The sequence below is a fragment of the Lytechinus pictus genome, chromosome 9 (assembly GCF_037042905.1).
Source record: "Lytechinus pictus isolate F3 Inbred chromosome 9, Lp3.0, whole genome shotgun sequence".
NCBI classification, from domain to species: domain Eukaryota; kingdom Metazoa; phylum Echinodermata; class Echinoidea; order Temnopleuroida; family Toxopneustidae; genus Lytechinus; species Lytechinus pictus.
Window position 1 is genome coordinate 24,766,478 of NC_087253.1, and position 17,207 is coordinate 24,783,684.

The following is a 17,207-nucleotide window of genomic DNA, read 5'->3' on the forward strand; positions in this document are numbered from 1 at the left end:
TACGTTTTGAACTGGTACCTGTTGAAAAGGTACCTGTTAAGGACTGCTTGAACTTAGCCATGAAGGCGTTACATATTTCAACGATCAAAAAATGCGAGCGCGAGGCGCGAGCTGAAAAATTTGAACTTTCTAAAGAAAGAATGGAAAATTTTAATCAGTTTTTAGAATCGTGACCAAGATGCTAGCGCGAAGCGCGAGCAGACTTTTTTTTTCGAGATTTAGACCTAAAAATGGGCCACTCTGTTCATGTTTTGTAAATCATCAAAAGGATGAGTAATATGGGGTCTTCCTACATTAATAATGCGATCACAAAGCGCGAGCAGAAAAATTTTGATATTGTGGTCTGAAACTGGATAATGATTTAACGGCTTAATTTAAATTAGTGAACAAGTCGAGTATCTGAATAAACATGCGCGAGCGTGTTTCATATTTAGACCTAGAATCTAGGCATTCTTAATACAACTTTAATCATGAAAATCATGAAACTTTGATATTCCGATCTGAAAAAAGAGTCAATTTCAGTTTATATTTCAAGCACTTTGAAGAAAAATTGTAAGGTGGATATGGATCGCACTTAAAAAAGAGCTGATATTATTATTACTTTGAGTTTTGACATAGGACCGGGACATCCTTACGACATGTCATCATATGAAAATGATGACTATATTCCTATTCCTCTTGCTAAGCGCGAGATGAAACAAAAGGGACAATTCAATTATTAAATTAATATCACATTTATTAATGCCTAATGAGGGCGCGAAATCTGATGATATAATGGCATAAAAACTGGACATTTCACTTTTGTGATTATGAATAGGATGCATCAGTTAATATATTTTTAACCATTAATGCGAGCGCAAATCGCGAGCTAGAATTTTTGATAAACTGTCATGAAAAGGGGATTTTAAGTAGTTTGTTGTATAATCTATATTGAAACGTTTATAACTCGCCAATCAAAATGCGAGCGTGCAGCGCGCTAGCTGATACTTCTTGGCAATCAGACCTGAAAAGGGATATTTTGAAAAAACTTTATGGAATACACGCCAAAATAATAGGTACCTGATAAATCAAAATTTGCGAGCGCAGCGCAAGTTCAAACCATAAAACTGACATTTTTACAGAGCACTTTCTAAAAACCAAAATTTGACAAGCAAAAAAAAGGTTATCATCGCCAAAGTAAGGTCATCTCGTCCCAAAATACATGTTTTATTTCGATTTATAATGATGTATTTCTTACCATCATAAAAGACCAAAAATAGTAGGGGGGACATTTGATATTGTGTCCCCTCTACTATTTTGAGTAGGGGGACACGTCCCCCCTGTCCCCCCTGGGATTTCCGCCCATGGGTGGATGGCTGGACCCCCTCCTCTCCCGTTGAAAGATTTCCTCCATATTCAGTTATAAAAGAAAGGGGTCACAAGTTTTAACCTCACCCCAACCCCTAAGTGACAACACCATTAATCCTATGTACCATGGACAACGATGCAGTTTTGTTTTTCGATAAGCCCCCCCCCCCCAAAAAAAAGGGGGGAAAAATGAGCAGGAACGGGATGAAAAGATGACATAAAAATGCTGAAGGCCGTTTGCCTCGCTCCTAATTATGGCCGTACGCAGTAGGAGGGAAGATGCCCACCCCCCCCCCCCCCCGACATTTTGGAAACCTACATTTTTTTGTCCAGAAAATATTCACAATATTCACCAAAGGTGTACACAAAATCCTCCAATTTCACTTTTAAAAAATGGGAAAGTGCCTAAAATAGGCTCAGTCGATTCTCTCCATCGCTTTTAAAATTCCTCTTTTTTTTAATACGCGTCCTGCCCCCCCCCCCCCCGGAAAATTTTCTGCGTACGGTCTTGCACCCAATCCAAACAAGCTGACGCCGCTCCCGATACAACAATGTTTTTTACTTTGAATATTCATGATATTTGCGGAAATTAAAGACAAATCATAAAAGGTTATCTTTCATTTTCGCGATTCATATTTCATTCAGTTTTATCGTTTCTTGGGTTTTTATCCGGGTATATATACGTACGGGAAGCTATTATTTACCGCTATAGTTTCGCAACATCGCTTGGTAAGGCTGTAATTTCCTTAATCATGATCTCTTCGTAAAGCAATTTTACTTCATTAATCATTGCAATTTTTTTATTAATAACTGTTCCCCTTTTGTCGTCAGTAGTTAGAACTCTACGTTGAAGTTTTAGAAGTGTACTTTACAATGGCGTCCATTGTTACTGCATTTAAGTTGCTTGGCATAATTGCTACCATGGTGGGAGGTAAGTGATGATTTTTTATTCTACCAGTAACAAATTAAGCTCGTCAAATTAATTTCGTCTTTCATGTATATAGCAAAGACGTATTCTTTAACATCAAATCACCAATGATCTAATAGGACAACACTGTTTGTCTTGTAAAGCATGTTAATTTGATTATAAACCATGATAAGTGTGGGTTGGCCTAAGACCCTGACAAGTCATGATAATTGTTAAAGTTTCAGAGAGTTGAACTAATTTGTCAGGTTTACTCAAATTCTAGTCCGATAGTCAAATTCATGATTAATTATTATACATGTATAGTCAAAATTAAATTGATTATGATTAGATAAGAGCTAGGTCAGAAAGTACTTTTCTAGTCATTTTTATTCCTGGTTAAATCTTCTTTCTAGTGGCATCAAATCTCATATTCATAAAAAAGGTCAAAAATCTATACCACTTTTATTGACTAGTTCTCAGCGAGAAACTTATCTTTTAACATATGAGACTTATCGCCTCTTATCTGCAATGTGACTTTTTTCGAAGTAAAGGCCATCCAAACTTAAGTATATATACGAAGATTTCTTCCTTAATTTATATTTGCCCCATTCAATAAATTGCTTGAGAAAATTTTTCGTACCGAAAGAAAAAAGTTATCATCAATCTTGTCGTGGACCTAATAATTTTTTGTTAGGCTATGCAATAATGAATCTACCTCTAATGGTTTTTCATACAACATGCCTTTTAAAGAATACCCTCTTTTTATCTGACAATGAATTAAAACTATCAAAATTTAAGATTATTTTCATCATTACCTAGGCTTGAAAACTCTCTTTTGCCTTTTTACATATGTAGACATTTACTTTCTTATTCAGAATGAGATCCTTATGTCTTCTCATACCACACCCTTCGTTTATGAAACCCATGACACTGGACAATAATTGATGATAGTCACAGTGTCAAGGTGGGGGGGGGGGCGTGGGCTGACCATGCAAAAAATCAAAATCATATGGCAATTTTAACGTTTTTGTACACGGTTTTGGAAAAAAGTGGGGGCGGCTGAAGCCCCTCCTCTCCCCACCCCCCCCCCCCCCGCTTCCGCGGCTCCTGAAGTATACTCTAAATGCAAAAGAACTAATCTGGTCCCTAATCGAACCCCTCTCAGAATGAGACGAGGGATCAGTTGTTTTGGAGTGAGATCACTAGCGTACCTACGGGGGGGCAGGGGGGGCACTCTGCCCCCCCCCCCCCTGACGAGTCACAACCCATGCAAAAACGTATTTTTGCCCCCCAGACTAGCTTGAAGACCTTTTTTTTTTTTTTTTTTTTTTTTTTTTTTTTTTTTTTTTTTTTTTTTTTTGCTTGTCAATTTTTTTTCTGGAACGAAATCCTTTATTTGTGATCGAAGACCTTTTTTTTTTTTTTTTTTTTTTGCTTGTCAATTTTTTTCTGGACCGAAATCCTTTATTTGTGATCGAAGACCTTTTTTTTTTTTTTTTGCTTGTCAATTTTTTTCTGGAACGAAATCCTTTATTTGTGATCGAAGACCTTTTTTTTTTGCTTGTCAAATTTTTTGGCGGACGGTTTTGCCCCCCCCCCTGTGGAAAATCCTAGGTACGCCACTGAGTGGGATATACATCTTTTGAGAGTGGATTTACCTCTTTTTTGGAGTGAAAATATCTAGAAATATACTCTGTTCACTCCAAAAGGAGCGGTATGCACTCTCAAAAGATGCAAATCCCACTCCAAAATGACTGGTCCCTCGTCTCACTCTGAGAGGAGTGTGATTGGGGACCAGGGCTCGTAACACAAAGGTTTGCGATGGATTGCAAATATGAAAGAACCGCACTGATTGGTTCCTGGTCAGTTTTTTTACTAAATGCGCGTGTAACATTGATATTGATTGGTCAGTTCATTTAGCGATTGATCGCTAATCTTTGTGTTACGGAGCCCAGATTAGTTCTTCTGTATTTACTGCTGGTCAGTCAAATATGACTAAATTGATGTACTGTCTTTAATAGGGGCGAGTTATCAAGAAGTGAACGGAGGAAAGAGGGATATTGAAATAAAAGGAAGAAACAAAGAAGAATATAAAAAGACAGAATTCCGCGTTTTAACTCTATTGTAATAGCTCTCTATATACCTTTTTTTTTAATAGCCCTTTTTTGTAATAACTCTATAGTCTGATAGTATACGCTCATTAATTAAAAAGTTAAGTCACTTTAGATCTCCCCCCCCCCTCCCTCATATAAAAATCCAGTTCTGTTATCCTGTATAGAATTCCATGAGATTCATTTTCTTCCTTTTCCGATGATCGAATCTATTTCATCAATCAACATGATCAATGCATTATAATATAGTATTGTACCTAATCGGAAACATTGCCTTTCGATTTCCTGTCATACTTATACTTGGAAAATATGAAGGAAGATTGCCATGTACGTCACAATCTTGATTGGTGGTGATTTTTTTTAACCTGATTGGGCTAAGACAGCATTACAGGCTGTAAGCTATCAACTAGAGGACCGTCGCACAGTGGGCCAGAATGAACCCAAAGTGCGCCAAAACCCATTATTCACACATTTGTATGATTAAATTTGGTAGATAGGGGTAATTTCACCCGTAGAATTCAATAAAAGTATTTTCAAATATTGATGACGTCGTTAAAATACTGTTTTCTGATTGGCTGTTAACATTTGAGCAGAAATTACATGTTTCTAATTCTACAATAAGTTTCAAATTTTCAGAAAATAGTTTTAGATAAATTTCAGCAATAATTAAGAATATTAGCAAACAGCAAACACACAAACAGGCAACCAAACCAGAAAAGTCTGTGCTCGGGGTACAAATAATTCAATTGGTGGCTTGACTATCGCTTAAAGAGGGCGTCCTATCATGAATCCGGAATTGTAAAATTCAAAGTGAAATTGTAAAAAAAAAAAAAAAAAAAGGAGTATTTTTATTCCCTGTGTACAATGATTAACCACACCTACATGAATTATATGGATTGATACCAGAAGTGGACAGTGAAATCTTTAAAATAGTGATTCCAGTGATTAGAGGCCGGGTCCTCTGCAGGTTAATCAGTAAAAGGCCCTACAAGGCCTACCAAGAACGGCGTATACAAAGTTATTCCGAATCAGAGTCTCTCTCTACTATCTCAACAACTATTATGTCTTTGGTGAGAGGATCTTTTAGCATACTTTGGAACATCAGGGGTAAGAGGCTGAGTTGTTGTTAACAACTTGCTACTAATCACAATGTCACATGTTACCATTAGCATGTGGAGTACATATAAAGTCAATGAGAATCATAAACCAAACAATCATTGAAATGATAATATACACTCCCTTCTTGATCGATACCAACAATTATAGCAAATTTAGAATTAGGCAAGAGATAAACGAATTCATACGTGTATGTGAAGTTACAAACCCTTTTGGGGGATAAATACTAATAATGATAATGCAATTTATACATGTAATAGAGCCCACGTATAATCCATCTCTGTCCTATACACATTTTCATATTTTGTCAGAAAACTGCGTGAGACCTATCACATCCCTAGTCATGTGTGTTATAGCGATAAACAGTAGCCTCTACTTGGTTTATGACCCTGGGGTTTATGAACAACAAACCAAATATATAATCTTACCCGGAAATCTTACCTTAAGAATTAATCTTCTCAGTATGACAGCATATCAGATATGGAACACGGGATGGAACAGTTTTGCATCAAAATGAAGTTGCGTTACATGTATTATTATATAGTTAGTGGAATTGGAAATGAAAGCTTGCCTTTACGTATGTTTAACGAAAATATTCTAAAGGCAGACACCAATCACAAGAGCCACACACTTGAGCCAGACACCCCCCCCCCCCCCCCTCTCTCTCTCTCTCTCTCCCAGAACGCGACGGGGAGTTTGATGTTTAATGTCACCCGCAACGTTCGGCATGCACAAGCATAATGGGACAGTAACTTGGACCGCTTTTTGTGATAAATACGGCGAACATGTGGTTGGAAAATTGGTTATATCTCCAGAAAATGCACGTATATGCAGCTAAATTTGGTATCAGTGTAAAGCATGAACTATAACAAAGACCGCCATGGTATTTACAGCGCAGCAATCGGCAGCAATTCGTAAAAGAAATGCTCATGAAAAAAAAAATGCTAAAACACCCCCATTGTCAAATGGTTTCGTCCAAAATTGCCTCTGAAGGGATTATCATTTTATCCTGAAAATCTTTGATCACTTAAAACAATTATTCATCAAAGAGTACCGTGAATTAGAAATAAATTAAGCAATCTGTTTTGTTAAAACAGTGAAATATCTAAAACGTGTCATTTACACACGCGGTAGCCGTAAAGAGTCATTTCCCGGTAACATTGAATAAAAATGGGCAACTAATATTCAATTTAATGGAGAAATATTGTACGGAGGCATTCTACAGGTTCATATCTTTGCTTAGAACATGAAAAAAACTAAATTTGTTTCATGACCGAAAACCAGTTTTGGCGCACTTTTGCTCTCTCCTGGCCCACTGTGCGTCGGCTTAAGGTACTCTCCGAGGGACCTGGTAATGAGGATAAATGCCTTACCGAAGGGTGCGCTCGTGCCCTTTGGTCAGTGGGAATCGAACCAGGGTCACCGGAATCCGAAACCCCCGCTCTACCGACTGAGCTATCTTGCTAAAACTTCTTTCACATTCACGATTAAAAAATCCTATCATCATATTTAACCTTTCCTCTTTTTCCGAATTACTTGAGATTTGTGTTTTTAACCCATATCATGAATCACACATTTTGAAAGAGCTAGTTCTAACATAATATGTTTCTCTCCCTTATATTTTACTTTTTTTGCTTTTGCTGCATTACCTTGTTTTGATTCTGATCACGTTTTGGTGGGTTCGTTGAGATCGGGTGGTCCTTTTCAGCATCAACACTTGCCCAAGAAAGATACATGGTGTACCGTGAAACCTAATACACTTTTTGTTCGTTAATTCGTTTCTCCCAGCATACCAGCGACCAACTACTAGTATTCTTCCAATGAAATAGGTTTTTTTGTTTGTTTGATTGGTTTATTTTTTTAAACAATATTTTTTATACTAAATATGTTCATTATTGCGGACTGGGGATTGGTATAAATAGACTACGTTATCAGATAATTTTCGTCACTTGATAAAGAGTTGCAGCGGCACTCGAAAGCTCGTGAACTTGTAAGCTAGTGAACACTTTTTGCGAGAGTGATCGCGAATTTCCTAGAAAGCTAGTGAACACTTTTTTGCGAGAGTGATCACGAATTTCCTTGTTGACCATAGTAGATTGCGAGACAAATGAATACCCTCTAGCGAATATTTTTTAAAATTTTTTTTTGTTGTTAACAAAATTTTCAATTATGAATGAATTAATACACAACTTAACAAATGAATGAAGCTAATAGCTTACAAACAAATATACTGTATATAGAATTGACTTTTGAAGACTTTCATCCGAGGGGTCCACGATTTACAAGCACAGCTTCACAGTCGACCTTTCTATTTCCATCATTGATATATGTTATTTTCAGCTATACAGAATATCATAATCTGTCCAAGTTTCAAATGCGCAATCGAGACATAGGCCTATATTTTGTTTGTTATTGTTGTACTTCAGTTAAATATTATAATTGTGGATTTTTGTATACTGTTCTATTGCACTAGCGTACCCTGCAACTCGGACGTACCCCTGCCCCACCCCCCCCCCCCACCCCCTGACGAGCCACAACTGACCTCCTCTTTTGAACTTAAAGACCTTTTTTTTTTTTGCTTGTCAAATTTTTGGGCGGACGAAATATTATCCAAAATATTTGCCCCCCTTTTAAAAAAATCCTGGGTACGCCACTGTTCTATTGGGAATGAGAAAATCAAACTGAAACCAAACTGAAACGATGACACATTACAATATTCACAGATCAGATATACAGTAGATGATCATAGAAAATGGTATATTACCACATGATACATGTAGGTCTAAGTGTTATTATGAAGAATTTAACTTATCCATGTTATCTCTATTGTATACATGATCCAGATCAACCGATATTTGACTAAATAATCGGAAATTACTTCTTTTATTTCATTTCCATAATAATGTTAATATAGGATATTTGTAAAGCGCACATAATTTATCAACCATATAAGGTGCTCAAGGCGCTTATAATACCTCGGCTAAACTACTAATACCGGCTGTCGCAACTTTTCGAAGAATTTCTTTACTTCCTACCGATACCAAGTGGCGGATTCAGCTTTCGCCAAATGGGGGGGGGGGGTGCGGAAAATATTTTCATCCACATTTTCCCAATTCAGCAGCTAAAAATTAATTGTTGTTTGAAGAGGTAGTTCTAAAGGCCGAAGTTTTAGGTAGCAGTTACTTTATTTTGTCTTCTTTGGCTTCCCCACAATAATGTACATTTCTTTGTATTGTTTTTGAATAACTCGGTTCACTTCCCTTTCCATTTCAATTATGTTTGTTTCCTATTTGGTACATATTTGTAATGTTTTGATATTATTGTGGAAATAAATGATTTGATTTGATTTGATTAATCTTGCCTTTTAAGATATCTCAAAAACCATAATTAAAGTCATGCGAGCAAGAAGCACGAGCTCAAACTTTTTTAAATTAATTAATTAAATATTCTGGGCTCCGTCTTACAAAGAGTTACGATTGATCCGATCAACCCCAACTGTATGGAAATCCATCAATGTCATTATATTTTACTACAGGAAAGTTACGCAATGTCCTTTGTAAAAAAAAAAAAAAAGAAGCACACTGAATTTTCAAGAAAACGATGAATGCATGAATATAAATCATAATCTAGAAAATATTTTGAACAAACTTGCAGTTTAGTTGACGTTGCTGGCCTTCCATAGTTGTGACTGATCTGATCTCAACTCTTTGTAAGACGGGCCTTGATCAATGATTGTGATCATGAAAAAGGTGCCTATTTAACTAATCAATCAATGCGAGTGCGAAGCGCGGGCTGAAATTTTTAATATACTGGCCTGAAGATGGACCTGTTAAGAACTGTTTTAAGGACTCATGAAGATGATGCATATCTCAACAATGAAATAATGAGCGCGCGAAGCGCAAGCTGAAAATCTTTGATATTAAGTTCGTTTCAATTCCAATTACAGCACGGCCTTACAAACGGGACGTCGCAGGTGGGCACGATGCGGAGGACTTCCAAATGGAATACGGGATCCTAGACGCTATGGTAGACATCTGCGAAGAGAAAGCCTCTGACACGAACCACCGTGGTCGCGCTACGTCCGTCGACCAGTTTCTCGACGCCGTCTGCATGGCATTGACAGGTTCGCTTGAAGCATCGGGCGACGGTTCAGAAGAAGGCTCTGGTGACGGATCCGGTGACGGCTTAGAGGAATGGATCTACGACTTTGGTCCAATAGGTAAACGGGTGACCATTTGTATTCATTTTTCTGTTTGTTGTTGTTGTTTTTCTTCTTCTACCTGTAAAAGCGGTCGTGATGTTAAAATTGCAATACCCGAGGATGTTTTATCCAATGGCGGATCCAGGTCGGACCCCCCCCCCTCCTTTTGAGAGTCATAACAAAATATCCGGGCAAAATATACTTGTTAGGGGAATATGTCGTGCATTTTTTGGGGGGGCTCGTCAAGTTTGCTTATCACCAGACCCTCATTTTGATTACTCATCTATAGTTTTTTGGTTTATTTTTCACCTTTTTTCCTGTCCAGTCGAGATCTTCACACCCGACTGGGCAACTCAGCAACTCCTTAGTGCATTCGCAGAGAGAGCGTGCCGAGCTGCCGAAGATATAGGATATGTTGACCATGTTAACTTGGAATCGTTCTGTCGAAACAATCGACGTCCTATCGACGGGGGCGATGCCGATGGAGAAGATGGCAGCGGGGATACTGGTAGTGGTTCAGGCGAAGGAGATGATATCGACAGCGAGGATGATGACGATAATCAGGCCTTTGTTTGGAGTTCTTACTGGCTTCAAAATGATGTCTTTTATTTTGCAAACGATGAACAATATTAAAAACTGAAATACTAATTCCTGAAAACGAACACTGTTAAAATATTTGTCCCTTCGTAATTTTTTTAAACTTCCATTAGTAGATTTTACATTAATAAGACAAATTTCCCGTCTCATTTTGACTTTAGTCTTACTCGCGGCCCGAATGATTTACTCAAAATGTATAAGTGCATTTCAATTTACTTGATAAAGAAAAATCAAAGTAATTCTAACTTGCTTCAATTGGGTAAATTCAATGCAAATAAAAATTTCATGATAAAATTACTAATCACTAAGTACTTTTTGTTGAATGTACCAATAATTAATTCAAATTAACGTATGATTATCATAGTGAAGAATATGTTACTTTTTAATAGCTAAAAATAAATTTAGGCAAAGAATGAACAACATCGATCATTAATAGTCACTCTACTGAAAATTCCAGTCACTTTGAGTTATTGGAAGGTGGTCAATTATGGTATACTGGGTTGCAATTATAAATGATCTTAATGATGATAAGCAGATTTAAACAGGCGATCTGAAAATTATTTAGCAAATTTAGAATATTTTAATTCATTATCCTTTCTGTTGACGAAATGGAATTCACAACGAAGTTTTGTAATTATGTCGGACATGATTGAAAAGTTTCCCTTTATTTAAAAAAAATAGAATATAATTTCATCGTGTTTCTTGTCCTTTATTGCTACCACCATTGCTTTCTACTACTTCTACTACTACTATTACTACTACTACTACTACTACTACTACTACTACTACTACTACTACTACTACTACTACTACTACTACTACTACTACTACTACTACTACTTCTACTACTACTACCAATACTACTTCTTCGTCTACTAATGATTCATATACTCTGTTTTAGTTATTTGTGTTCTTTTGAATCAATAATGTTCTTACATGTGACATTGGTAATTCGGATATTTGATTTAATTTGATGATTTTGCTGGTATCTCTTGAACTAGGCCTACATAAATCTTAACCACATACTCGTTGAACAATCACGAAAGTGCTAACGCAGGTAAGGAATACAACACCTTTTCAGCTACTCAAAGGTTATAGTTTCATTATTAAAGTCTGCCACCAAACTGATGTCCCCGAAGTTGAGCACTTCAATTTCTAAAAGAGTGAGAAGAGTATTTTTAACGGAAACATAATTTTCAACTTCATACACGTACTGCATTCTTATAATTGCATGTACTGTAAAAAAAATCACTGTTTGAGATTTCAGGAGTGCACAGTCATGTATGCAGTGCATTAAGTTGAAAATTATAAACAAATAATTTTTGTGATTAATTCTCCATTGGTGGAAAGGGTAAATAATCACATACAAACCGAAAAGCTCTACCAGAACCACCACCATTAATCACGCGGTGTTATTCCTTCTCCCTCCTCCCTCCTCTTCCTCCTCAACCTCTTCCTCATGATCATCACCATCGTCATCATCACCACCACCACTATTATCATCAACATCATCATCATCATCACCATCATCATCATCATCATCGCCATCATCATCGTCACTATCATCATCATCATCATCATCATCATCATCATCACCATCATCATCATCATCATCATCATCATCACCATCATCATCATCATCACCATCATCATCATCATCATCACCATCATTATTCTCATCACCATCATCATCATCCTCCTAACCATCATCATCATCATCCTTTGATCTTTTTTTCTTCTTTTTCTTTTCTTCTTCTTATCCAATTTGTCTCTCTTTTCTGTTTCCAAACTCTTTTCCTGGGGAGTGTTTCATCAACATTTTCATCCGACAAGTTGTCAGATCTGACATCTTTCTCTGATGTTGATTGGCCGAGAGGTACTGTTACTATGGTAACTGTCGGATAAAATGGGACTTGTCGGATAAAACGTCTGACAAGTCCTTTCATGAAACGCTCCCCTGGCCTTCTTCTAACCCTCAATCCCCTGATTTTCATATGTTCCAAATATTAACTTGACCTGTATGAGTAATCGGTTCATGATCGAGAAATTCAACCTTACAGACATGCTTTTACTGGTAGCTCTTAAAAACTGAACTTATCTGTCGTACTTGAAGAAGGTTTTGGGATGAAAAGGGTAAAATGAGAGTGAAGGGAATAGAGGGGTGGGAGGAGAGTAGTCTGAACTCTGCAGGCACAGACCCCTTCGTTTTTGCAATTCGCTTGGTGCATATTACGGAGCCTGAAGTAGGAGAGAATAGATTCACTACGTACTGTGACACGTACAGTAGAGCCTTTGACGTCTATATGGGTCTGTGCATGTGGGGGTACATGTATGCAAGATTGGGGTGAGGTATAACACTGTGTGTAAAACGAATGGAAACATATACCATTCCACCCCCTTCTCTCTCTCCCCCTCTCTCTCCATCTCACTCACCCACACACACTACTCTCTCTCCAACCCCTCTCTCCTATGGAAACATATACCCTTCCACCCCCTCTCTCTCTCACCCACACACATACCTCTTTTCTCTCCAACCCCTCTCTCCTATGGAAACATATACCATTCCCACCCCCGCCCCCTCTTTCTCACACACACCTCTTTCTCTCTCTCCAACCGCTCTCTCCTATGGAAACATACTCTTCCACCCCCTTTTTTTTCTCTCACCCACACACACATACCTCTTTCTCTCTCTCCAACCCCTCTCTCCTATGGAAACATATACCCTTCCACCCCCTTCTCTCTCACACCCACACACACTACTCTCTCTCCAACTCCTCTTTCCTATGGAAACATATACCCTTCCACCCCCTCTCTCTCTCACCCACACACATACCTCTTTTCTCTCCAACCCCTCTCTCCTATGGAAACATATACCATTCCCACCCCCGCCCCCTCTTTCTCACACACACCTCTTTCTCTCTCTCCAACCCCTCTCTCCTATGGAAACATACTCTTCCACCCCCTTTTTTTTCTCTCACCCACACACACATACCTCTTTCTCTCTCTCCAACCCCTTTCTCCTCTGGAAACATATACCCTTCCACCCCCTTCTCTCTCATACCCACACACACTACTCTCTCTCCAACTCATTTATCCTATGGAAACATATACCCTTCCACCCCCTTCTCTCTCCACCCACACACACACCTCTTTCTCTCTCTCCAACCCCTCTCTCCTATGGAAACATATACCCTTCCATCCCCTTCTCTCTCACACCCACACACACCTCTTTCTCTCTCTCCAACCCCTCTCTCCTATGGAAACATATACCCTTCCACCCCCTTCTCTCTCACACCCACACACACACCTCTTTCTCTCTCTCCAACCCCTCTCTCCTATGGAAACACATACCCTTCCACCCCCTTCTCTCTCACACCCACACACACACCTCTTTCTCTCTCTCCAACCCCTCTCTCCTATGGAAACACATACCCTTCCACCCCCTTCTCTCTTTCACCCACACACACACACCTCTTTCTCTCCAACCCCTCTCTTCTATGGAAACATATACCCTTCCACTCCCCCCCCCCCCCCCTCTTTCTCACACACCTCTCTCTCCAACCCCTTTTTCCTATGGAAGCATATAACCTTCCACCCCCTTCTCTCTCTCTCTCCAACTCCTATGGAAACATATACCCTTCCATCCCCCTCTCTTTCTCACACACTCACACACACCCTGACACCCCTCTTTCTCCCTCTCTCTTCCTCCCTCCCTCCCTTACTCTCTCCCATGAAGTTCCTTTGACTTAACACATAAAATCACAAATTCCGATATACACGTTAAACTACACTTTCAATATTACAAGCCATTGAAAAATCAACATTTTTTTTCAACTCTTACTAGTGTAATTTTCCATGACTCGCTCAATCACTCAACTCACTATCCAGCAAAATAAAACACTAAAACAAACAGTATTTTCAATTTCAAGTTGAAAAAAAAATAACACCAACTATGAACTTTATTATCAATTATTGCAACTAAGAGACTTCTGAAAGTGTACAAGTACCTATGAGAACAATAATAAATACAAAATGTACATTGGACAATATTAGGACTGTAAAGTACTCTAAGAAGCATGGCTTCACTTTGTAGATACCTTGGCGCTAAAAGGGCACATCTCTGCAAAGGGGGAAGAGTCGAATGCCCTTTTGGCTCCGCATGATAATTTGGTAAGCCTAAATATTCTCTGGTAATGTTTGCTCTGGAAGGACGAAAGGGTTCACACAACTAGGTCCCATTTCATGAAATTTGTTTTAGTAACATATTTGCAATGACAGTTTTAAGCTATTGAAATCATTCAATTTGATTGGCTGATAATAAAATTGTTATAGAAAATGTGGATTTGTTATTATAACCATTCTAAGTGAAACAAGGTCCTTGGTCTGACATGAGAAAACATGGTTTTTATCAGAATCCCACAAAATCAACCATTTTGTAAGCTTTGCCTGTGAAACTGCAAGCTTCGGATACATTTCCTTACATCATGAACATAAGAATGCTTTCCTTATGAACAAATCTGATCAAATGAATCAGGGGAAATAACTCTACATGTATTTTTTTTAACTTTGTTAAAATCACATTTTACATTGAAGCCAATAGTAATAATATAGGATTTGTATAGCGCACGTATCCACATTGCTAGGTGCTCAAGGCGCTCCAATACTCACCACATCAAAAATTATTGTTACCATCTAACAGCATTTTTTTAACATGTTCTGGGGCCCGTTGCAGAAAGAGTTGCAATCAATTGCAACTCTAAAAATCATGCGCAACTTGATTTTCAACCAATCAACAGCGCGCATTTGGGACTTGCGTTTGATTTTTTGACTTGCGTTTAAACACAACTCTTTCTGCAACGGACCCCAGGTCAAAACATCACAGATATCTTCTTTGGGGGGGGGGGTCACCCTAAATGACTACTGTTTTAATTATAAAAAGACTACTGTGTTTCTTCCGAGCAAACATCACTGGAAAGTAAATTTTTGCAACTATATTTCAACTCCCTCCAAAAGTATAAAAGGCACTGAAAAAATTGAACAACCTCCCCAAAAATGGAACACATTGTATGTATACAAAAACATATGGAGACTACAACACACACACAAGTACACATAAAAGTATCTTATAAGAATGTACATTATCTGGTATAAAAATGCATTGATGTAGAAAAAGTGTTGATTTTTGCTTTTAGGTTCTATATCTAATGTGTGATCTGAATGATCGGGAAATGCTAGTTCCCTTGTTTAGAAAAAAATTGGAAGATTCTGTAGCCATGGTATATCTACTTACATAATCCAACGCGCATTTTGCTCTAATTGAATAGGAAAAAAATAACAATAGCAATTGAACAATCTTATTTGAATGCCGAGTACAAAAGAACATTTTATGTAATAAGAGGAGTATAAGACTAATGGCAGTACTAAGAGTGGCACCCATAATCACTCCATAAATGTTACAAAGTCATTGGTACAAATAGGAGCAGAATTGATCATAGAAAAACAAAACGGTCAAACATGCAAGGAAAATACAAAAGAGCAGCATATGTATTATAAATTGCTGATTGGTCTACAGATGTTTCTTCTTCGTTCCATTGTGGTCTAATCATACAGTGTCTAATCCTAGTTTGTCTACAACAAGTTTGCTTAATAACCTTTGAGACTATTTACCATATGTCTAATTCCAAGTTAGGCTATGTCCATTTCATGTAATATCCACTTGATCTAACGCCACAGTTTTGGAGATAATTATCAGTCCACTTTCCTACTAAGCTCCAATAATTATGAGGCATTGATTATCTAGTTGCCTATTCAATGGCGCATTATAGAAGCTGTAGCTCCAGCTGCTTAAGGTGCTTGGTGTATTCAAGGAATTATTCCTGCCGGTACCCATTCACCTCACCTGGGTTGAGTGCAGCACTATGTGGGCACATTTCTTGCTGAAGGAAAACACGCCATGGCTGGGATTCAAACCCAAATTCCTCTTATTGAGAGACGAGAGTCGTAAGCACTAGACCACAACGCCCCCACAATAATAATATTAAATAATAATTGGCTTTTATATAGCGCTTTATCAATCTACCTCTGCTCAAAGTGTTTCACAATTATTATTACCCGGTCAATGGATTCACAGCTTTTTTTCGCAGCCTGTTAGGTGCTGTCTAGCTAAACCAAAACAATGCAGGTAGCTTCCTACCGGTACCCAATTAGCACCTGGGTGAGAGTGGCAAAGTGTGGATGGATGCCTTGCCAAAGGACGCTAGGCCATGGTGGGATTCGAACACACAACCCTCTTATTACAAGGTGAGAGTCAGAACACTACACTACGCGCTTCCATTCAGTATGGTCTAATGATCATTTCTCAAGCAGTCGTTTATAAGGTTAGATGAAATCTTCATGACCCAAATCCTCATTTGACAAAGTAAAAAAATGATAAGTAGTCGAAGTGGAAATCAGACCAACTGGGAATTAGACTAAATAAGAATTAGACCAAGTTTAGTGTAGACCAAATGGCAATTACACCAATTTGATAGTAGACTTAATGACCCGTATCCTGGGCCCCATCATACAAAGAGTTATGATTGATCAGATCAATTGTAACTCTATGGAAATCCATCAATGTCATAATTTTTTCTACGAAAAATTTGCTCAATGTCCTTTGTATGCAAAGAGAAGCACAGTGAACTTTCAAAAAAACAATGCATGCATGAATATACATCATAGCTAGAAAATACTTTGAACAAACATGCGTAATAGATGTTGACGTTGCTAGCTGTCCATAGTTGCGGGGCCCTGAAGTCAGGTTTAGTTCAAACTCTGGTCTAAAGTTGTGGTTTAGCTATGGATAGCCAATTGTGACCTAAATCCCTTACAGTAAATGTTAACCCTAAATCTCCCGGGGTATTTTGATTCTTGTCATTCGCGGATTGCG

At 38.1% G+C, this 17,207-nt stretch overlaps 1 protein-coding gene across 1 annotated transcript; it reads left to right on the plus strand.

Annotated features, from left to right (window-relative positions):
• Positions 1-1,729: 1,729 nt before the first annotated feature.
• LOC129268643 (uncharacterized) lies at positions 1,730-11,407 on the plus strand. Its single transcript, XM_054906171.2, has 3 exons — positions 1,730-2,278; positions 9,428-9,700; positions 10,008-11,407. Exons 1-3 carry the CDS (start codon positions 2,221-2,223, stop codon positions 10,313-10,315), a joined length of 639 nt encoding a protein of 212 aa, XP_054762146.2. The 5' UTR covers positions 1,730-2,220; the 3' UTR covers positions 10,316-11,407.
• Positions 11,408-17,207: the final 5,800 nt, after the last annotated feature.

What these genes read in the sequence shown, in the direction of transcription:
- LOC129268643 (XM_054906171.2), top strand. Translation starts at nt 2,221, where the DNA reads ATGGCGTCCATTGTTACTGCATTTAAGTTGCTTGGCATAATTGCTACC. An exon ending in AATTGCTACCATGGTGGGAG is followed by an intron (nt 2,279 to 9,427) that starts GTAAGTGATGAT and finishes TTCCAATTACAG; the next exon opens with CACGGCCTTACAAACGGGAC. An exon ending in CTACGACTTTGGTCCAATAG is followed by an intron (nt 9,701 to 10,007) that starts GTAAACGGGTGA and finishes TTTCCTGTCCAG; the next exon opens with TCGAGATCTTCACACCCGAC.